Source organism: Falco rusticolus, chromosome 1, assembly GCF_015220075.1.
Source record: "Falco rusticolus isolate bFalRus1 chromosome 1, bFalRus1.pri, whole genome shotgun sequence".
Lineage (NCBI taxonomy): Eukaryota > Metazoa > Chordata > Aves > Falconiformes > Falconidae > Falco > Falco rusticolus.
In genome coordinates this window covers 12,333,258-12,357,431 of record NC_051187.1, presented here as the reverse complement: position 1 = coordinate 12,357,431, position 24,174 = coordinate 12,333,258, and the positions used below count along the sequence as shown (strand labels likewise).

General features: G+C 41.8%; 1 protein-coding gene across 1 annotated transcript in view; it reads left to right on the top strand.

The window, feature by feature from the left end:
• The first annotated feature begins 22,622 nt into the window (after positions 1–22,622).
• Positions 22,623–24,174, top strand: part of FOXK2 (forkhead box K2) — a 49,009-nt gene continuing 47,457 nt past the window's right edge. Inside the window, exon 1 of the mRNA XM_037409949.1 lies at positions 22,623–23,316. Within this exon, the coding sequence (XP_037265846.1) occupies positions 22,958–23,316 (359 nt within the window). The 5' untranslated portion in view covers positions 22,623–22,957. The remainder of the gene's footprint in view (positions 23,317–24,174) is intronic.

The window sequence follows — 24,174 nt, the reverse complement described above, 5'->3', positions numbered from 1 at the left end:
AATTAGCCATAAATATTGCTAACTTGGTCTGTATTTTTAGCTATTTATTTAAAAATTAAGTACGTGTCAGCAGAGGTGTGTGGAGGTGCTAAGAAACTAGCAGATTGCACGCTGCATACTGTTGTCATTATAATGCATTGTGACAACACGGATTCTAAACTTATGCTGCATTTTCTTTTTGCTTCTATCACTAACATAGTATTTCCCTTTCAACAGGTAAATTTCAAACATTTTCTGCTTTTCAGAGGAAGATTCTAGTTTTGTCTCTGAATCTGATCTTTCAGAAGCTACAATAATAATACAGATTTTAATTAATTTGTTAATTAAAATTAATTTAATTAAATTGCTTGGAAAACCTATTTTTTGCCACACGTTTACTGAAGTTTGTTACTAAATATTTAAAAATACAGTTACCTACTTCCTCTCAGCTGCAGTGACTTGCAGATACCAGTTTTTACCTCAGCATCTCTAAATGCTCCTTCAGATGTGCCTGTAGTTAATTGCAGATTTTAACATTAAGAAAAAGGCTTTTAACCAGTTTCCTTAACGCCGGTTCATGCCCGCTGCAAAGGAACCCTGCGGGCACCGCCTAACGCGCCAGGGACAGGGGCACAGCCGCGGGGCTCCGCGGGCCCGCCGCCCGGGAGGGGGGCACCGGGGGCAAGGCCGGCTCGGGGCTGCGGTGCCGATGATGCCCGTTACCGGCAGGTGGCCAGAGCCCCCGTGCCGCCCGCGGAGCGGGGCTGCAGGCCCGCCTCGGCTCCGGTAGGGCCCGCCGCACGTGACCGCGCGTCATCAGCGCGCGCCGCCCGCCGGTCACGTGCCCCGTGTTTATCTCGTCGCCGCTGGTGCGGCCCGGCTGCCGGTGGGGGCGGCGGGTGAGCGGCCCCCGGGGCGGCGTGAGGGGCCGGCGGGGGCACGGGAGGGGCTGGGGGTTCGGCAGGGGCTGGGGGTTCGGCAGGCGGCGGGGAGCGAGTGTTTCCCTCAGGGGGGGCGAGAGGCGGGGCTGTCCCGCGGCCCAGTGCCGGGGCCTGGCTGGAAGCGGCCGCGTTCCCAGGCGCCGCTTCGGAGAGCGGGCCGCGCCCCCGGGGGGGCTCCCCTCAGCCCGGGGCGGGGGTCGCGGCTGGGAGCCGCCCGTGCCCGGCGGGTGCGCCCTCGGCTGCGGGCCGCTCTCATTTATAGCGCTTTAGGCTCTTAACTCCATAGGAGCAAAATGCTTATGGTGTCTGGCAGTCGGTCCCCGCTGTGATGGTCCGGAACGCTGAGGTATAACGTGTTGCTCTGAGCTACGTCTCACTAAATAGTCTTTCCTTTGTTTCTAGGCTTACGATGTCAGTGCCAGCAAAGAGGTGTGGAAGGCCCCCAGTGCTGACTTTCCTGGAAAAGAAAAAGAGAAAGCAAAGTCTTGATAGAAGAAGGGGGAAAACAAGGATTTACGTGGGAAATCATATTGACCGATGGTTGACACTGAAGGAAAAGCTGGATTTCAGAAATGATGCCGACGTTGCAGGGTTTTTACTGGACTTGTGAGTAGATTGTTTCTTCTCTGTTTACTAATAGCAAGTAAATAATTATTGGTGTTAATACCAACTGTGTATTTTCTTTCTAGGTATGACAGCTATGACCCATTGTCAAAAGCTCCAATCTGTTCCCTCCCTGAGGGTGTGAGAAGAATTACTGTGAAAGAAGAAAGGGCATCATCAGGAAGCACCTCTTTAATAGCAGCTGATGGAACGTTAGTAGTATATTCTCTTTATATGTAAGGGGCCGATGAAACACTGTTCTTTATAGTACTTGAAAGACTGTAGCTGACATTTAAAAAAATGGGATGGAAGTTATGTAAGAGAGAGGAAAGTATACAGCTAACTTTATTAAAAAGGAAGGTTTGTTAATATCCTTTGTAGAGCACCTTATGCATTTGTTGTTTGTATTGTTGTACTACTACTCTAGACAAAATTTTTTTGCAGAATAAGTGTTTAAATTAACAATTTGGGTTATGTTGACAGGTATGACAATGATGACCAGTTGTCTAAAGAATATGCTTGCTCTGAACTTGGAGATGTGAGAATTGTAACTGTGAAAGAAGAGAGAGAGATGCCACATGACTGCTTGTCAACGGAGGCAGATGACACGTTAGTGATACTATGGGGTTTTGCATTTGAAAATATTTTACATTGATTTTATTGTCACATTTAATTTTGTTTATTAGAAAATCATATCATTCATGCTTTGATTCATAATCTAAACACGTCTTGGTACATAACAGTTGGTCTAGTCCTTCCAAGGCAAGAATCTGAGAGATTTTGGAAAATTTCTAAGATCCTTAGAGTACATACAGCAAACCTGCTTGTTCAGTGACTGCATTCCTTAAATGTGTACAAGTTTCATTAATGGAACAAGAAAATAGCTAGTACTTTGAGTGTCATAGTCACTTTAGTAAGCAGTTAGGTTTTTACGGTAGTGCAGTCTCCAGGCAAATGCAATTGCATGTGCTTTAACCTTTCTCAAAAGAAAAATGTTTCATTGACTGAGTGATATTACCTACAAAGTGATGTGTTAACCTGTCTAAAAATAGTGCCGTGCTCAACGAGGCAACCGTACCATCAGTCGACTGCTGATTTCTTTTACTGCAGTGTCATCAGTAACTGAGGCATTCACAATTGAGATCAGAGGAGCCTCAAATAGGTATGCTTGTCCATTACTCTTTATTTAGGTTTCAATTATCCACAACAGTGTTACTGAATAATTGTACTTTAATCCGTGTCTTAGTTATCTGACCTTTAAAAAAATGTATCTTTTAATGTGTGCAGGGGGACACTGAGAACCTAGGACATTACATTGGCATTGCATGGTGTGTCCAAACCCCTCGCCAATATGGTGAAGTATGTAACGCACGTGCGTGTTTGTCTGATTCTCGTTTTCCACTGTGGTTTTGCTTGTGACTTTCCTAATTCTTTTTACTTTTGATTTTAGTAGGTGAACGAGTTGGGGTTCTGAAAGCAATTATATGGCACAGAAGAATTCTTGGAAGCTAGGTCAGGAGAAAATAAATACCAGTGCTGATGAAGCTAACAAATTCAAGTACATTCTTCAAAATAGTGTTTTTGTCTGGCAATGTAATTTTAGTTTGGAGTGCAGCAGTAATTGAATTCCTGGGACTGATTTGATACAGGTGAGACAGAGGGTTTGTTCCTAATTGATTGCTTACTTCAGCCTTCTGAGATATGTGAAATTCTGTGAAAAGTTGTTTGTTATGAGAAAAACTTTGTTGCCCTAAAAGGTAGAGGATATGGTGCTTTGTTAAGTCTCATGATGTCTATGTGAAGATGCTAAATCGCACCATATACGTCTCACCTCTTGGCAACATACAAGTGATCAGACACATATGCAGCGGTAACTGTATAAGGCTAAGAAATGACAGCTGTCTAGGAATAAAGATATTAAAAAAATGAGGGGTTTACGGGACAGACATCCTAGGGCACGCAGTGTTATTCTTCCTACCAGGAGCAGTTGTGTAGCCTCTCTACGAAGAAAATAGTTTTGTGTTCCAGTGTCTGAACACCATATCACTGGTAATGCTTTTGGGTTTGTTTTTCATTCACAGTATAGCAGTGAGGTAGTGATGATCTTACTGAGGGATTCTTATTAGCTGTGGGATAACCATGCAGCGGTCAAGTGATTCGGCCAAAGTCATGTTGGTAGCTGAACTTGGGTCTTAGAACTAAACTCGATTACTAGGGGTTTTTAGTTGGGTGGGCAAAATTCTTAATTGTAGTGGGTTTCTGTTTGAAAGAAACAGTGGTTATGTTAATATATACTTTTTTTTTTCTTGTTGTTTTTTAAAGGTGTGGTACTGCACTTCCTATTGAAGGGTGGAGATGAAGGCAGGTATTTCCTGCTTTCCAGGCATTTGGGTGTCATGTTTTCCTGTTGCAGTTATTGTTTTGGGCCTTACAAAGTACGCCTTTTCATTCTGTGCTGCTGTGTAAGGGCTAAGAAAATACCGAGGTCTTGTTGAAGGTGCTTTATTAACAAATTCTGAACTAGTAGTCATAAAACAGCTGTTGTATTCTAGGCCTTTTACTGTCTAGTTGCAGGTTGGTTAAACACTTAACTGTTAAGAAACTGGAAATACCAGAGATGATGGAGCAAGAACACTTAAACTCACCTGCTTCATCATTGGCTTTAATGTTTGGTTTCTTGTCTTGGTTTGGGAGTCTTCCTGGTGATGATAGCTTTCAGAGGTTGTTGTTGTAGAGAATTAAATTGATGGAGAAAGAGTGAGGAAGTCAAGTAGCAGGGATTTTGAGACTCTTGCCAGGTGAAATGGTATGATTTTTTGAGTTTTGGCTATTAGGAACCATTGGAATGTTGAAATAACACAGGAAGAAAAGAATGTACAGAAGTCTAATTTAAAGTATTAGCAGGGCATACCCAAAGGGAAGTGTTACTGAACCATGTCCAGTTAGGTTCCTGAATACAATGAGTTCTCCTCTAATGCTTCATTCTGTTATTAACTATCAACTTTAACATATAGAATACCAACCAAGCTAGATTGAAATTATTTTTCTACTTTACATGTAACAAGTACAAAACTGTCAAAGCAGGTATTTTGTTGTTTTTCCTTTAATGTTTGTTATTTGCTCTGACATTAAGATTGAAGAATGATGAGTCAGAGTAGTTGAAGAGGGTTTTTTGTGGAAGCTTTGGGAGATTTTGGATTCTTTTACTTTTGCAATATTTGATTTATAGAGATTCAAAAACTCCTTTACTTGTACCTTTATTAATGAGACAGATTCTCATGACAGAACTGACTGACGAGATTTTAGATTGGGGCTTAGACTGCACAGTAGGAAAAACTTCTTCATTGAAAGGGTGGTCAAGCACTGGAACAGGCTGCCCAGGAGGTGAGGAAATCACCATCCCTGGAGGTGTTTAAAAACACATATATGTATGTGATGCTTAGGGGCATGGTTTAGTGATGGCCTTGGCAGTGCTGGGGTAACGGCTAGACTTGATCTCAAAGGTCTTTTCCAAACTAAATGATTCCATGATTTGATTATGGAATGTATCTTTTTTTTTTTTTTTTTGGCCTTTATTCACTAAGAAATTAAACAGAATACAAGTACAAAATAAATACTCAAAAGTGTTTGGTGACTGAAACCTGTAGGACGCGATGGTGTCAGTCAGTAGTAAATGATTAGTTGGGAAGTCCCAACCTTGAAGGTAGGCTTCAGCTTCAGTTCCTGTCTCTCCTAAAATAGTAGTAGCAATTCCTTTTAGAATTATTTGCTACATAGCTTTTGTCACAACTGTGGGATCTTGCAAGAGTCTATATTGCAGAACTTCTCTTTATCTTTAGTAATCTGAAAAGCTGTACAATTGCTGTCCAGACAAGGTAGTTGTAAAGTGTAATTCCCTAGCTTGGAAAGAAAATAAACGATCTTGAGGACAAGTCCAGTAAGCTGTTTATGCTGAAGACTTACCCCAACACCAGTGTGAACTGCTGAGGAGTTTATTAGCAAGCCGGAAAACTTAAATTGTATTTAAAAGAGAAAAAAAAAAAAAAGCCTGATAAAATAACCTAAAATAACCTGCTTAGCAGGACAGCTTCCTGTGCTCTACCAACAAATTGATTTTCAGTTCTTTGTTTTGACTAGTCTTGCATTCAGATTCTCCAAACCTGGCCAAAGTATAAAGTAACAATTCTTAATTGAACTAAAATATTCTGCATGTACTGGTTTTGGTCTTTAGTGTTCAGTTTGTTTTCAGTTAAAAAAAGAAAAACAAAACAACACAGCCCTATCCCCCACCAAACCACAGCCTGTGGTTATTTTGCTGATACAATGTGAAAGTGAATGTGAAACACTGCTTTTCCTTACAGAAAATTAAGATTGAGTGATTAGTCTTAAGATAATCAAATAATCTACTTTAATGTTAAATGTTGATCTGTGCTTCACTTGGTGAAACCTATGTATACACATGATAAAAACCTAAGATGTTGGTTTGATGATATATATTGCACAAATGGAATTACTGTAATATTTCCCATGATTTAAAAATTAGAAGATTATATTAGAGGAATGTACTTGCCTACACATACTTTGTGAAACAGTGCAAACATATTTCATATTTAGATATTTGAATGCCATATTGTAACTGTTATCATTGTGTTACTTTTCAGGGTGACCAGCAAGAAGAGAATCAAGCTCTTGCATAACAGTGCTGGGGCAGTTTTTGGTCCATTTTGATTTTGCTGTGAGGGTATTGTGAACTATAAAGAATTACTGTAAGTTGTAGTACGAAGTTCCGTGTTACTTGTTGAACAGCACATTAAATTTAATTACCTAAAATGGTATTGTGTTATGTTAATATTAATAAAGTGTGTGGAGTGGATTATTTCACTGGGAGAATCTATGTAGTTCTCTGAAGGGCAACAAGAAACAAGAAGCCAAAAAGCTTGAGCAATGCCTATTAGCATATTTATAATTCATGAACTTTCTGTTAATGAAAAAGTTCATCACATTTTATTTAAAACTCAAAGGGTTAAAACAGAAACAACGTTCTGGTAGAAGGTACAGCATCAAGCATGCTTCTAACCGGAATGTGTTTCTCAGAATGCTTTTTCATGGCAAACAAATCTAACGTATTTCACATACTGGAAGGTATTCTGGCAGTTTATTGATGCACTGAAAAATTATGGGTAAAAATATTGGACTACATCGTGTGTTTTGTTAGTGCCTTCTAAAAAATGAGCAATCAAGATCAGATACCATGTCATTTATCTAAATATATTTTGTTATTGAATAATTTGATCTCTTACTTTGGCTTTTGATACTACAAAAGCTGGTATATGATACCTCTTAATTATTTTCTTTTCTAGCAAAGATGAAGTAAGCGTGGAGTACTCTTAGTAACTGAAGTTCAACAGAATAGTGTTGGCAGTTTTGAATTTGTTTTGTAGTTACCAAATATGAGTAATTCTGGAAAGTTTTTAACTGAGAAACTGTGAAAGTAGTGTGATTGTATTCAATATATGTTTTTCAGAAGGACAGAAACTCCCAGTCTTCTGACTTTTTTTTTTTTTTCCCCACCCCCCCCTTCTTTAACCGCATGCTTTCATAAATGTTTAGATCTTGATCTTACAGTATTCAAGCCAGCTGGCTTTTCCCATCAACTTACGTTAGAACAGCATCTCTCTATGGAGAAATTCTCCTAATTAGGTCATTATACTCAACATTCAGTTTTTTTAATGAGCTACTTCACCTGCTATGAGAAACTGCTGTTCTTTTCTTTTGTTGCTTTGAAGTATAAAAATTCAACATTGCCTTTTTACCAATACATCTTTTGCCAAACGTTGCAGAGCGCCCTTTTTTTAATGAAGTAGAGAAGACCATTTGTTGAAGCTTTCTCAAAATGAAAATACGACTTCCCCTGTCTTTCTGTGTTCGCTCTTTGCTCTGTATCTTTCAAATTTTTGACTACCAAGCACTCATTCATGTAAGTGACTCAGTTTGGCTCATAGAAAAAGTATGTGACACTAGTTCTCAGTGAAGTTTATCTTTCAGCGCCACCAGATTTCCTGTTGTCAGTGTCATCACAGTGAAGAGGGAAGAGGACTTCTGCCATCAGTATAGTCAGTTACGTTGTCTACAAGCTCAGCAGAAGAATCTGCAACTACAGTAGGTTATTTCAGTAAGGAGCTCTGCCCTTCTGTGACATTTGAGCACCATCTTGTCAGCCTCTTCAGCGTAGTTCTTGTGCCTTTATAAATGCACACTGAAAATATTTATATTCTTTAATGACTTATTCATATGGAAGTAAACAAATACTGCAATTGCATGATGTGTGAAGGTGCACTCGCTACATAAAATTACTGGCAGAATGATCATTCTGGTGCATAGTACTTGGATACAGTAGGATTCAGCCATACTAATGTGTTTCCCCAAAAATTTGCCATTAAACTAGCACATCATGCTGAAGAAAAGTCAAGAGAAAAGTAGAGTTTTCAAAATTTCTTTTTGTAATGTTACAATATGCACAGATGCTATCTTTGGGGTTGTGATAACAATGTACACTTTTGAATATCTGACTTCTGTAGAACAGAATATTATTACTATTTTCCAGTAAATTTTGCAGAAGTGAATGGTAATGATTCTGAAACAAGATTCTTGCTTCTGCCAAGAATATAACAAGAGCAGTGGCTGTGTCTGCTTTTGGTAAAACAACCTAGTAAGTTTTTCTGCGCCTATAGGTCTTTGGGAATTGCTGAACATAAGTATGTTCAAATGTCAGAACTAAATCTATAAAAATTGTTTACATTGCTGTTCTAATGATATGTTAAGAATATACCCGTAGAAGTATCGCTTCAAGCAAAACAGTTAGTTGGGTTCTTGGCAATACTGAGTATATGCTTCTGGGCTAAGTAATGTGAAAATGAGAAAATTTCCTATATGGTTTTATAGTGAAAGGGAAACACTGGCTGTAAAAACAGATATTTTTTTTTCTTTTTTTTGGTGTTTGTCTTGTGGTTTTATTGTCCCAGTTGGTTTCCTTAGAACTGTGGTTCTATCAAATCTTTTGAAATGTGAGTATTTAAGTGCGTAAACTGGGAGACTTCCATCCAAATAAGGACAGGTTCTGTGTTGGAACTTAAATTTCAAACCATTAGCTAAAGAACTTAAAATTCACCAGTTTTCATACTAACAACTTTGTATCCCATTATTTTACCTTTACAAAAAGTAATTTTCTAAAATCACAGTAATTATGATTGTGCTCCTAGCTCAATTATTTAGTATTTCATGAAAATTTCAGATATTTTATTTTGAAAAGTTGGTCTTACCTGTGTTGTGGTTTACTTTTGTAGTGAAAACCTCTACCAAATGTGAGAAAAAATTATTTTAAACAGCTGTTCGAGCTTGCTTTGTGAAACAAGTAGTTTTGTACATCATCACAGACACCACTTGAGGGGGGTGGGTAGAACTGAGGTGAGACAGACTGGAGTAGATGACTAGAAAATAATGGTGTTTCAATGCCATGGTTTTTTACAGTTTAGAATGGCTGTTCAATTCTTCAGCTCTTTGCTTGTTTTGAATGCCTATCTGTAAAGCTTGATCATACAGTCTGAAGTTCAGCAGGAAGCAGAATGCTGCACCTAGATACATTATTTAAGAATATTAACGGGGATGCAGGAGTCCAGTTTTATTTGGAATTCTTTGGGCTTAGTAAGTAATCTTCAAGCTGCTTCTCTTTCCTCTTTTTTTTTTTTTTTTTTTTTATCCTGTAGTAAAATAGGAGTAAATTTCAAATGTAACTTCTACAAGGCATGATTGCTTGCCTATAAGAAATATGTATGAAATAAGATAGTATGAAATACTATCCTAAGTGTGATGATGCTTGTAATTACCTTTTCAAGAAATTTTCATATCCTGTGTCTGTTGTTAGTGACATTTGTTTTGGGCTTCTAAATCAAGGCACCCCAAAGGAGTTTCAGCAATGTGTCATGTTAAGTGCATTCTCATGAGTCACTGCTGAAAATACTGATCAGTGGATGGCAGAAGGGAAAACGCTTCAAAGGAGGAATTCCAAAGGTAGGAGTAGTGGAGTTTCAGTTTGAGATGTGTAAATGAAACGTGAATTAGAGGAATGGTGAACCTGAATGGTTTTTTGTGGTTTGAGTGATTATGTGTCTCAGAACAAGTCTGCTTCCTCTCATCTGATGTCTCAGCAGAAGCAATTAGTATTTCATCCCTGTATAATTCCAGAGAGATTCCTCACCTGTACAAGAATCACAGCTCTGGGTAGTGGGGATTGTGTTTTTATGAAGCTGAGGATTTAACAAATAAGTTGGACTCTTCGGAGATCAGATAGAACTGATAAGTGTGAGAAGCCTTGACATCTTTGCCACCTCACATCATAAAGCAATACTTTAATCTGTACTTCTTGTGTATAAATGTAAAATTGATGTGTATTTAAGATACCAAAATTGGTCTACCACTCAGTGACGTTTGTAATTGTGCTTTTCATGCAGTATTCAGTTTTATCTATAGATAGGCTAGGGCGTCTAGAAAGAAAGAGGGCAAGTGTGTGCATGTGTATTATGAGTATACAAACACACTCCCACTCTCCATTTTATTTCATAAAATCATAAACTAACATGGATTGGAAGGGAATTACCTCTGAAGGTCATCTCATCCAACCTTCTGCTCGAAGCGGGGCTGACTTCAGGTTTGCATCAGGTTACTCGGTGCCTTGGCTAGCAGAGTTTTGAAAATCTCCAAGCATTTTACAGAATTTTGAAACGTTGTTTAACAGAATATAGGATCCCGAATGTAACATTTGTTTTGCATTACTGTTTTCCATTTTTCTTTTTTTACTGTTATCATAGCAGTCAAAGTCCTGATTCATGTTTTTTAAGGTATGTGACCTGACAGTATGGGAATGCTTAAAATATATTTATGCGGACACCTACATTATACAGCTACAGATAATTACTGATTTTTAATAGCTTTTCTGTGCTAAATAAAAGTGTGTGCATGTGGAGAACATTTTAAGATTTATCACAAAGACCTTACTTTCTCTGACTTTGAGAGGATATAGTCTGAACTGAGATAACCATAGATACTGTGTTACTATTGTATATATATACACACACTATAGTATATATGATTACTATTATGTATGGTGTTTATAATCATCTTATATTTATTTCAGAAAAAAACCCTGGGTGAATATGCTCTTGAATATGCAGTTGGTAGACACGCTGTAAAATCAAGTGTCTCCTATGGAGATATGATGCTACTTAATTTAGTTACATTCATTCTTTGGCTTTTATCAGATGAAGGGAAAAACTACATATATGTATCCCTTGCCAGAAAAGTGGTTCTTAGATATTTCAAAGCTAACCTAAGAAGTAATTGTTTTTCAAAATAGGCTGTTCTACCTTTCTGAATTTATCGTGTTTTCCTGTTCTTTATCTCCACCCTTGGTAGTAAAAGATCCTTGGGGTATCTGTGAAATCTTCAAATGGGAGGAACCTTGCCAGCTTAAGTGATGGGCTAAGTTTAGGGTCTGGAACTAAACAAGAGTGGAGAAGCTAGTCTGTAATAAAGGATAGCTACAGCTTTCTTAAAATGCCTTCTGACAGACCCCATTTAGCACATGCATCGTTAACAAGACTTACTTTTCTGTCATAAATTTCGAACTAATCCATATATGTTTGAGCAACCAGGATCACCTGCAAGTCAGTTACTCTTGAGAGATGTCTGCACCCCCGAAGTCATTTGTGTTGTTCAGGCCAAATTAGAGGAGGGAAGAGCAAAGGAGAGAAAAAAGCTGGAATAGTGTTTAAACCACTGGAAAAGCTTCCAGTGCTTTTAAATCAGTCTTTTTTACTCTTTGTGGTTTTTTTCACAGATTTCTTTGCTATCTTATATGCTTCTTCCTGGATAGTCAACCTTTTTGCAGACATTAGAAGATATTCCAGCAGAAGAATTTTATCTCTGTTTGTAAGCTTTGTTTAAACAATCATTTCAAAACAGTTCTTGTTGTGACCTATTTTTCAAATGAATACGTTCTGTAATACTAAGACAAGAGGTGCTCTCTTCAGTAGCCAAAAATAAAATTATATCCTATTGTAGTAGGATTTTATTGTAGTTTTAAAAAAATCCATCATATGATAATTTCAACCTGGCTTTGAGTATAGTACAGCAGTGTTTATCTTGTGATCCAGCTGTTGATCTGGGATGACTTAAAATTGAATCTGTACCCAGCAGCTCTGATACTTCTGCTGGTTTCTCATAGTTGAAAATGTTTCAGTATATTAGTGTGGCCTCACAGCTGTTAGCTTGGACAAGATTTGAGGACAAGTACCTCAACAGATTGCACTTATGTTGTGAACCATGACATACGTTAAGACAGCTGTGAAGGTAGCAGCAGGTGTGTTTTTATGTAAGAGTAGAAAACCTAACTGTTCCTGTAATTCATGTATCTGTTGTCTACCTATATCCAAAGTAGTCCTAAATCAGCATACTTTTTTTTAAGTCTGGTCATAAGATAAAGATGTATGTAAGTTTATTTCAAGATGGATGAACTGTACATACAGGAAGAAGGTATTTTTTCCAAGATAGCTTCCAAAAGGCGCAGCCAGAAGAAGATCCCTGACCAAAGTCTAAAAATGTTCTAGTGAATGTGCATAGTGTTCCTGTAAGCTTTTCATACCAAGACTGTATGCTTAGTGCAAGGTTGTCTATTCAGGGTAACCGGAATACAGGGGAGTCTGGGGTGTGTGTGTGTGTGTGTAATGGGAGGCCAGGGCTCGTGTTTCAGCAGCGCTGCTTACGCAGCTGCTCTGCTCCCCGTCTCTTCCTGGGCATTTATTCTGGTCTCACCATGGCCTCTTGCTCTGGTAGCACAGCACTTTGTGTGTCCGTGTGGGAAACTGGATACGGGAACTCACCTGGCTACAAAAATTCACCCTCAAAATGGTGTTGTCATTTTTCTTCATTCCTGTCATTTCCTTAATCTGGTTTGTTGCTTAGTCATACAAACATCTGCTGGCACGACAGGAGGTGCTGGAAGGATGGGAACTAGTGGCAAGCGCAGGAAATGACACTACCATTGCAAGTTTGCTATCAAACTGTTGGATAAATATTTACGTGTGATGTGAAATACCTTTTAACCTTGTAGTCATTCATAAAAGCATTGAGGAAAAAGCTGATCCAGTTACTTAAATTATTATGTCAAATTATTCTGGGATTGTAGGCAAATAATACCTACTTTCAGTGACGAATTGAAAACCTATTGAGCATTAGAAATAAGATGTTAGGGGTTTAATTTAAAACTATGAGCTTCCAGAATGCAGCTTTTAAGAACTTTTTTCTTCGTTTTCCCACTTTGTCTCATGCCTTCCTAAAAAACCTTCAAATGCAAACTGGAATGAGGGGGGGTGGGAATCTGTGAGGGTACTTAGTAGGTGTTTTAAATTCACTTATTGCAAATTCTGATTATGTTTTAATATCAGAACTTTTTGTGTTGTAAAATGGCAAAGGTGAGTTCCGAAATGCAACACGGTATCAATGCATTTAATGGTGTAGTGAAACCATGAGTTCTCAAAGGGAGTAAGTTTTGTATTTAAAATTCTGTATTGGGAAACGGAGGGGGAAAAATTTATTAGATACATATGTGTTCCTGTTTTGGATGTCCGGTGATTCTTTCTGCTCTCCTGCTTACCTCTGTTCTGATCTTGGTTTATTCCATTACAGTACACTGTACACATCTGTATCCATGGTACATGTTTTTCTTCCCCATTTGTGTATTAAAACTGAGCTCCAGGAATTACTGTAAGTCTTATATTGTAAATAATAACCTTTCAGTCTTTTCTTACAAAGGAAGAAATTAATGGAGTGAAATTTTCAGCCGCATTTACATTTTTAGGTTTGTGTAAAGGAGGGCAGAATCACAGATGTCTGATTTTCAGAAAAAGTTTGAAGTCTGTGAGTGGAAAATGGGATCTGTAGAAGTAATTGAAGACTGTTACTGGTGTTAATTACAGGAAGCATGTTCTTACCTGTGTTTGCTTTTTTGTTTAATCAAAATAGAGGAGAAATAAAAGAATAAGAATATATACATCATGTGATATTATGGAAACATGCTTTGGTTGTACAGGAGCTATTAGACTTAAAAAGCCTCTGAGGTAGGATGTTACCAAATGCAGTACCTATGGGTATTGTCATGCTGGCAGAAACTAAATTCATAATGCTGCCTTCAAAGCTTGTCTGTCCTGAGAGTGGGCCAAAGTTTCCCCCTTTGAAATTAAAAAAAGACACTTTTATATTGATCAACACTTCTCTAAAAAGCTAGTCAAAGTAAAACACACAAGAAAAAAACCCGCCCAAAGGTCAATCAGACAGGAGGACTATCACTGACCCCAAACTTGCAAATAAAATCATTACTGTAGAGCTCTGTAAGGGTATATGACAAAGTTAATGCATTGAGTTACTTGTCACAGGTCGGTTTGCATAATTGTGATTACATCAGTAATCAATTTGCTTTCTGCAAATAGCTTCTTACTAAGTGTTTTGTGGGGAGAAAAAAAGTTTTGTTAAGTAAAAGAAAGGCAATTTGAATGAAAAGTGCCATTAGGGATGTGAAGGGGAAAATACAAACAGTCCCTTGAAACTGATTAGCAGAAAGTTAAGGTTCAGTTGAATCCACGGAGCCAGCGAACAAACTAAACCACTGAGTTGCTGGCTTTGTATTAGTTGGAAGTTTTCAAGTCATCTACCAGCACTGACCAACCACAAGGAAATGAAAGCAGTCTGCAGTGCAGGATTTCTGTAGCAGTTCTGTTTACAGGCATGTTCTAAAAGTAATATTCTTACAGGGAGAAGTGTTTAGCAAAAATATTTTGCATTAGAAAAGTTAATGGCAATGTGTGAAAGTTGACTGATTTCAAGTTTGTGCACTCTGAAGAAAGGGAAATGTGTATACTTTAGCTGCAGCCTACTAATACTTCAACTCTATTTCTACTCACAGTTTTTAGTTTTGTTTATATCTTAGGATCCTGTTAGAAAATGGCTAGATTTTTTTCCCCACCATATTTAGGTTCCATGGTTGCCATATTGGCACCTTGCGTTTTCAGTACTGAACTGCAAAGCTTTTATACTTGGCAAGTTTCAGGTTGCACAAACAACTTAGGATAAGATCAAAAAGTCCCGTAGCTGATATGATGGTATATGCTATGCTATGTAGTTGGTGTATGTTACAGTTTTTTCTCTATAGAACAGCCTCAAAATAGTTTAAAATGTATTTTTATAGTATTATTATTATGTGTATATTACATGTACATAAATGCTTCTGTTCATGTTAGCTTTCCATGACTTCTGCTGAGAAAACTTTTATCTTCTATTGGGTTTTTTTTCTGAGCAACACTTTTGTTTTTCCTTGACCCATCTTTGCATCTTACTCAGTTATTAAATAACAAGCAATGAAGAACTGTATGTTGCTAACTGAAGCAACTGTAAATATTACAAGTGAATGGTTTCACACTGCTCTTCTGTTCAGTTTTGTCATGATCCAAACAGGCAGTTCCTGTTGGCAATAGGGCTGCCACACAAAATGCTGTGCAATAAATGTCACTATAGAGCACCAGTAAGAAACTTCAGTTCCTAGTCATGAAATAAAAGGGGTGTTTATTTCCTGATTTGAATAGTCTGTTGCATCATTCATTTTCTATGAATGAAATGCAAATAGAAGAGTATAATCTCAAATTAACTACAGACCAATTCAATTAGCAAAATAAATTGAGGTAGAGTAGGAGATGAGCTTTGAAGAACTTGAGTCCTAGAAGAGATCCATTCCTCTGTTGGACATCTGTCAGTAATTACTATTTCAGAGCATCAGTGGCTTTCTGATCACAGACTGGCTGGTTGGCTGTTCTCTAACACACTTTCTGTAGTGCTCTTGCTGAGTGCTGAGGCTCATCTTCATTTTTCTGCTCCTGATCTTGAGATTTGGCTGTGTTCGTATCCCGAATATCCATGAAAGGGAACAGTGTTCCTCATGTTGTTCTGTTTTTCATGGAGGGACTGACCACACCATAGGAGTGGTCATTAAGCATGACCTAGGTGAAAAGGTAGAAGTGAGTGACATCTTTCTTCCTCAACATTATTTTATGTTTGTAGTATTTGCATTTTTTTCTAAATTATTTTAAGGTGGTTTTTGTTATTCACGTCACTTATGTAGTCTTTTTAGTTGTATTCTCATCATCCAATTTGGGAGAAAATAATCTGTTAATTCCTCCACATCCAGACTTCCGTAGATCTGTTTTATTTCCCTGGCTGCCCACAGAGAAATTGGTTTACAAGAGGAAACTGCTCAAGTGTTCCCCTCCTCAAAAGAAATTAATACTGTGACTTTTTTCTTTCTGTCAAATCTTTAAATGCTTTCATGTATGTTTTGAAGAATAGGTATAAACTTAAGTTTCACAGAAAAAGAATTAAATAGACAACCTTTCCTGAATATTTTGAGATTTATTAGGAGCATAAGAAAATCTGTTGGGCCAGATGTGAGGCTTACGTACTTCAGGATCTTGTGTCTCTATTCAGGAAAAAGAGATCCACAAGCAGCTCCATCTTACATCACTGTACAAATGCAAGAATTGGTCTTGCCTGCAATTGCTAGGTTTTGTATCAATGGAGAAAAGAGGTGCTCCTTGTATTGTACGACTTCTAACGGGGATGAAAAATTTACTATCTTAAGTTGTTCAGGCTTTGGCTATGCAATTAAAAATACCAATACTGAATACTTTATATGGATATGAAAAGTATTGCTGCTGTCATCATATTCTTTATAGGATCTCTCTTTGTGTGCTTTGAATTCAGCAAATTTTCTGTCTTACAGGAATCTTAGAATATCTGTTTATGGAATGCAAGGTTGTTCTCACTGTGCTTTTGCCTTGTTATATTTTGATAACATTTGTCTCTACTGAAAACAATTGCAGTTTCTTAACCTTTGTGTACTACTGTTTTCATACCTCATCATCTTGGTAACTCTTCTCTGAACTTTGCTTAGTTCTGTAGTTATCCTTCTGGGCAGAGTAAGAAGTATTTCAGAAAAGTCAGATATAAAGAGAAACGTCTTTTTTTCCACTGTGTTCTCTTTGGCTTTCTGCTGGCTGAGGGAATGGCACTGATTTTTTTAAAAAATGAACAAACCAAACTGATTTTGATTAAAGCTTCACTTCTCTCCTGAAATGACAAATCTAAATTAGGATGCTCTGTCATGAAAATAATGTTTTAAAGTACATTTTTCTTATTGGTGCCTATTAGTTTACACTTGGTATTGGTTTTAATTTGCCTCAGGTTATCTGTTTCACTTAGCTTATTTACATTTCTGTAATTCCTGTCTGGTTTTGATTAATGTAAATCATTTTACTCATTTGCCTACCCTGTCTTACACTATCCACTCCCACTCGCCAGCTTTTTTCTGCCAGTCAAACTACAACTTCTATTACTGTTTTTGTAGAACTTGCAGCTGCCACGTATAGTGCTACCACAGCAGTTACCTCCTTCAGATGCCTGAAGCATCTCTTCCAGATAAGCTGGACCTTGGCATCTTAATCTGCTTCTTTTTTTCCATAAGGTTTAATTTTATTATGATACCATATCGTAAAGGTATGTGACATGGTAATCCTAAAAGGTGGTTGAAAAATAATTCAGCTCAAAATTCAGGAAGAGTGAAAATTAGGTTTTTGTGGTGAATACACATGGTGTGTTCTAGTGGGCTGTTCCTCTAGAAGAGACGTGCCAACCTTTCTTATGTTTTTTGTGGAAGGTTACACTGTTTTATTCAAATACATACAGCTGTGTATGCATAGAAAATCATCTATACAATCTGAGCTCTAGAATTAAAAAGCCACAGAGAGGCTTCCCGCAGCGATGCTGCAGGACTGACATATTCTGACCGCAAAAATGGAAAAGTTGGCCATTTGGTCGTGGGTTTAACAGATACTTCTAAGTGTTTACTTAAAACAGAGTTGTTACATATCTCTTGATCAGTCAGAGATAAGATGAACATACAATGGCAAAAATTGGCAAATTAACTAAGGATCCAAATACAGTTGTTGCAACTGGTAAGATTCAGTGACTGTGCTTCAAGACTTCACAGTGGTAGAACTGTTGGTTTAGAAGTGGGTAACAAGACATTACTGATGCTTTTGGATCATCGGGTCCAATTTTCTCTGATAAAATGTTGAACATGAAATAGAAGCGTGACGATTAATTAGCTGTTTGGCAAAGATCGTATGTCATGCAGGGCTGAATTGCAATGTATTGGGGTTTCGCATTTCCAGTTAATATAGTTATGGTGCTGCGGCTTTTAAAAATCCTTTTGTGGTGTTGGGATTTAGAGCAGCTTTATGAGTAATTACCCTCCGAGGGTGGATGGGATGCTTTCAATTTGAGGCGTGCGGTTGTATTTTCGCCTCTGCTGTTGCTCCGACCAAGTGAGGGCTGTAGCTCTGTCGTTACGAACAGCCTACTCCGTCCTCGCCGGGGCCGCGCCGCCCAAGGGTGAAGGTCTCCCCTCACAAAGCTGCTTTTGCCGCCCGAGAAGAGGCGCTGCGGGCTCAGGAGCGCCGGGGGGGTGGGCGCCGAAACGCCCGCGGAGCCCCCAGCGCCCCGCTCCGCGCTCCCTCACAGGGGCACTGGGGCGGCGCCGGCAGCGCGGCCCCGCGGCGGGAGCGCGCTCCCGGCGCCGCCCACGGCCGGCCTCGCAGTGTTTACAAACACGCGTCACCGGCAAGCCGAGCTGCGCTCCGCCCGCAGCTCCGGCGGCACAGCGGCGGCGCGGCGGGCCGCGGTCAGCCAGCGCGGAGGGAGCCGCCGCCATGAGCCGCTGGGGGCGCGCGGCAGGCTGGGTAGCAGGCGGGAAGCGCGCGGCGGCGGCGGGCTGAGGGGAGCGCGGCCTTCCTGTCAGGCGGCGCGGCCGGCAGCGCTGCCGCCCCGGTGAGGGGCTGGCCGGCTGTGAGCTACGCTGCGCTGCCTGCCCCTCTGCCCGAGGTCAAGAGTACGCTAACAAGTGACTGGTGGAGGTTAAATAGCTGTTTTCGCTCTCCTCCCCATTTCTCCTCCAAAAAAGGCGTGTTCCTCTGTGTGTCTTGGGCATTTTTTAAAGAGTATTAACGCTTTCAGTCTTTACTACTTAGATCTGAAAGACATCTGTCAAGGAAGAAAAGCCTATAAAATACTTTTGAGGTATAGCTCTTTACTTTCTCCCATGAATTTTAAATTAGTCTTGGGAATTGGCCGGGTATGTAACGAGCGAGCTTCATGCCCTCCTGATCGTTCACAATTTGTAATATTTTGCAGTAATCAACATGATACCTTTTTAACACTTTACCCTTGACCAAAAGACGTTTGTGAGGAAAGGACTAAATCGCAGCACGAGTCCTACCAAGCTTTGCACACATCATTAAATGTAAGATGTAAGGAGCTCCAGTATGGTTATCGGGATTAGAAATGTGGTTGATACAGCAGTGGTTTTGACGCTGTGTGTTGGAGGAAGTAGTTGGGGCTTACAAGGGGCTTCTCACCTAGTAAATAGAAAAAAAACGCGTGCTTGTCAAGTGCAGGGATCTGTGTGAAATCTTTCTCCATTGGGTTGTGCAGGTTTTGGTATTTGAAGTGCTTATCTTGTTAAATGGCACGTGAATGTTACTGAGAAGTGGTTTTGCAAATTAACTTTCTAGGGTTTTGTTTAACAAAAATCAAATCTCACTGGAAGCTTGTGACACTTGCTGTAATAAAAAGATTATGGATAGCTCCTAATGGCTTTTAAAAGCTGTTTAATGCTGGTTATGTCAAAGTAAGCTATTAGGGTCATTTAATCTACTTGATTATTCATCAAGTTCCTCTAAAAGTATTCCATGCTTTTGGGTCTGTGAAAATGTGCATCTTGAGAAGGCTGCTTCACCACTTCACAGCCCTCAGTACAGAGCACATGTATGTAATAAGAAAACTGAAGAAAGGAAACTCGATTATATGTTTAGTGGCCCCAAGAACAAACAGGCTGTAAATCAATGCCCTTGTGTTGCTATAGGGTGAGCTTCAAGAAAAAAAGAACGTGTCTAGAAATAAGTAGTATTTAGGGAAGTTTGGTGAACTAAAATGGTGTTAATGGATTAGACCTTACTTAGAGTAACACTTCGAGTACTTACACATTTCTGTTAAACTTTGGTCAAATTGTTTTAAGGTTGGGTGATGCAGAGAAGGGCTGCTAATTGTTAGTTTCAGTGATGCAGTCAGATGCTACCACATAATTCCATGTGGACTGGGTAACCTTGGGGTACTTGGCACGAAGGGCTAGAAGTAGAGGAATGCGGTGAGTGCTTTGAGACCTTGTTTAGCGTCGGTGGCAATTGCAGCAACTTGGTGCCTTAGAAGATGAAATTTTGGTCAGTAACAGAGCCCTAGTTCCGTCCTGAATAGGTGAATGTAAAGCAGACTGAGAAAAAGCATGTCTTTTGCTCACACTCAGCTGGCAGGGGAAAAAGTGTGTGGGATAGTATGTATCTACCATGTGGCTCCGATGTCAGGACAGGTTGTGTTCAAGGAGTAGACTTCTGGGGAATCCAGACACCCAGAACAGCAGTGGAGAATTCTGTTCCACCGCATCTAGCTGCTCTGTTTCCTGCTTTATACAACAGGGAACAGAACTGCAAGTGGGCAGGTTGGAACGACCTGTAACCGTGTAATTTTGTATGGTCACAAAGAAAGTGACTAAATCTGCACCAATTTAGAAAAATGGGCAGAAAGATCTCAGCTGTCCTCTTAAAATGAATATAGCTTCTGACAATGGAATTTGTTGTTTGCTCTACAGTGTTGGTAAAACAAAAGTAAACAGACTTTGTGCTGGTGTTCAGTGTTTTTTTACAGAGTAGCATACTGATGATTGGATAATTGAATAGTAATTTCAGCGTATGTTACAAAACTCTCTTCAACATTCAACGTCAATAGTGGTGTTCTCTGTGCTGTTCCATTATGAAAAGAACAGGAAGGTATATCAGCTTGGTGAATTTAGTACTGGATGTTATTAATAAATTAATACAAATTAACAAATTGTGATTCACATAATGGAAAATGTTAACTTTAGTGAACTGAGCAACCGTAAGAGTGGTGGAAAGTGCAGCTGGCCTGATGGGAATTCACCTGGCTGCTCTCCCAATCCGCCTGTTTTCTCTCGCTCTGCGGGTGTAGGGTGTGTGTTAGGAGATGGAAATCCACTGGTAATTTTCAGCCGGCATACCCCTCAGGATCCCTAACCAATTGTTAGGAAAGCAGGCACAACATTTCTATAGTTGCAGCAGAGCCAAGGGATAAAAAAAAGCTGAGAATCAGGGAGTCATAACTGGCTCTCTGATGCTCCACATTTTCTGTGCCAAACATATGTTGGTATAGAAGAAAGTCTGACTCTAAATACCAAAGAGTGGGCAAGATTTAACTAAAGTTTTCTGTAAAAGAAACCAAAGCTCTAAACTGTTGCTATATTTTACTGCATCTGATGTGCGTATATGATCGTATAAATGGGCTTAACCAGTATGGTATTGCGTTGTAGCTGCTTATGAGAAGTGCTGATATAATCCTAAGGGTAAAAACACGGTTTGCTTTAACTTCGCAGGTAGCAGGCACTGTGTTCTGTTCCTAGGCAGACGTAACATATTTCTACAGTTAAAGGTCTGTAGACTCGAATGTGCAAAACCAGAAGTTTGAATGTGAAATTCACTACTAAATGTTTGTTAGCAAGCTGATTTGTTTTTGTCCAGAGCATAAAAATGTTTTTATTTTCAATTCCCGCAAAGCACTGAAGAAAGTATTTAAATGTATTCTGAATTAGCAAATAACAGTGAATTTTAGTACTGTAAAAAAGCCCAAAAATACAACAAAGAAGCCTTCTAAACAAAAAGCGCTTGAAAATACAGTAAGGCTATCTGGGCTGTTACAATGAAGCGTTTGTGGTGTTTATATTTGTATATGGACATAAATATGTTTTAGCACTCTCTTCACAGTTTATAGCTAGAAGTGTTTCTCAATTGTTGACTTCTCAATTCTGACAGAATGCCCGGTCCTCGTAACAGTTAGAGAGGAGCATGCAAACGTTCCTACAAGATTTTGGTCAGGTAAAGCATTCTTATTTGCAGATAGACTGAGTAAATTAATGCCGTCTTTTGGGTAGCCTGTAGTATTTCAAAGTCGGACCCACGGATGTGGTTCCTTCATCAGTGTTCCCCATGCAGTTGCCTGGGACACTTTCTCCCCCCCGCACGGTGACCCTCGGGGGCAGTGACAGACTGCGGGGTGCCAGGTTCCGTTTGCTCGTGTCAGACTGCTGGCTTACCTTTTTGTGCCCTAGTTCCAATGAGAAAACTAGGGCTGAGCTGAGCGAGGTGTGCAGAAATACAGGGACTGACTTAGAAACTTTTACAATTTAAAGCACTGTACTTGTTCCACACAGCTGTTGAGAGAATTGCCTCTGGTTACCTCTCGTTTTAACCAAACCCCTCAAAAGGCCATCAGATGTGTATGATCTTATCAAACCTCTTTTGTTTACTGTGGTCTTTTGAGGCTAAATGTGAGGGGTTACGAACTACTCCCCCGGTGGCAGCCCACCCTCTAGCAGCGTGTGGGTACTTGTATGTATTTTATTCTTGGGTATTCCCCCCGCCCCGCTTAGTGCCGCTCCTGAAAGCGTTGCTGGGGGAGGGCATGTGCGCTGCACTATCTGCCCGGTGAAAAACACGTACGTGGGTGCGGGAGGTGCCGGCGGCCTCGCTTAGGGGCCCAGCGCCGGGGGTGCCCCCGCCGGGGGGCCGCGAGGAGCGGGCCGCGTCACCCACCCCCCGCAGGTGTCAGGGCCCGGCCGCTGCCCCGGCCGCGGGGAAGGAAAGGGGCTCGTGGGGGAAGATGGCAGGCGGGCCGGCCCCGCCGGCCTGAGCGAGCACGCTCCGCGCCGCCCTGCCCTGCCTCCCCTCCCGGCCGGCGGGGAGGGGCCGCCCCTCCGCTCCCTGGGGCCGGCAGCGCCGCGGCGGGGGCCGCGGCTGGGCGCAGCCCTTCTCCCGGCACCGCGGCCGCCGCGGGGGGACAAGGGTCGCTCCGCTCCCCCGCGCGCGGATCTGCTCCGTGTTTTCCGGGCCCTTCCCGTGTTCTCGGGGCCCGACACTCGAACGTGCTGCGCGGCGCTGGCCTCGGCGCCGCTCGCCATTGGCCGCGCCGCCATAGCCCCATGGGCGTGCGGGCCGCGTATTGGCCCGGCGCCGCCGTCCATCAGCCAGCGGCGGACTGCGTCAGGTTGGGTTGAGCGGCGTCCCCTTCCCTGCCTGTGTCTGGCGGCGGCTGCGGCTGCGGGGCCGGTGCGGGCGGAGGGGCGCAGCGGAGGGCGGCCCGCTCCCTCGCTCGCTAAGATGGCGGCAGCGGCGGCGGCGGCAGCGGCCGTGGCGCGGCTGGAGGGCCGGGAGTTCGAGTACCTCATGAAGAAGCGCTCGGTGACCATCGGCCGCAACTCGTCGCAGGGCTCGGTGGACGTGAGCATGGGCCACTCCAGCTTCATCTCCCGGCGCCACCTGGAGATCTTCACCGCTGCTCCCCCGCCGCCGCCACCGGCCGGCGCGGACGGGCCGCCGCCTCCGCCTCAGGGGGACCCCGCAGCTGCCGCCGGCGGTGGCGGAGGGGACTTCTACCTGCGCTGCCTCGGCAAGAACGGCGTCTTCGTGGACGGCGTGTTCCAGAGGCGGGGGGCGCCGCCGCTGCAGCTGCCCCGAGTGTGAGTAAAGCGGGGGCCGGGCCTGCCGTCCTTCCTCCTCGTAACACCGGGGCCCGGCGGGCCCGGGCCCACCCGCCGGCGCCTCGCCGCACCGGGCTGCCCCGTCCTCCCCGGGAGGACTGGTTGCCGCGGCCGGGGTGGTGCCGCTGCTGCTCGCCTGCGCCGGTTGTCCCCGTTGCTGTTTGTCTGGCACATGGTGCCGTGACAGGCGGGGATGCGACCCCGTCCTAGCGACACGCGCGAGCGAGCGGTGCCCTAGGCCTCCTTCCCCGGCGCCCGGCACCACCCGGCCACCGGCGCCTCCGCCTGCTGCCCTCGAACGTGTCCTTCCTCCGGTGGCTCCGGCCCCGCCGGCACAGCCACCTCCCGCTCCGGCAGCCGGTGGTACAGGTGGGGAGCGTGGGACCCCGGCGGCTGACAAATGGTCACCCTCCTCCCGTGCCGGGTCTTGCACGTAGCAGTATCTGTTGTGAGTTCGGGAGCAAATCCGTCTGCAGCAGTGCTCGGAGGTATTGTAGTTAGCAAATAGAACTGGATACACCCTTGAGTATTGTTTACGTGCTTCAAAGGAAACTAGTCAAGTGGTTATCCACATATCTGGGATTTCTGAATTTAAGATCAGTGCTGAGTAAATTTTGTAACGCTCTCGGTGCTTTTGCAGGATGTACGGGGATTGTTTTGTGCGTGTGGTTGCTTTCTGATTTTGTGGTACTTTCTGCCTCTTTGCCTGATTGTAACGCTTATTTTTATGGGCAAACGGAGTCATCCACGTGAAATACTTGTGCTAGTTTTAGTGTTCTAAAATATGTGTTCCCTTATATGACGACAAATGTATTAAGAGTTTTTAAATGGTAGTAC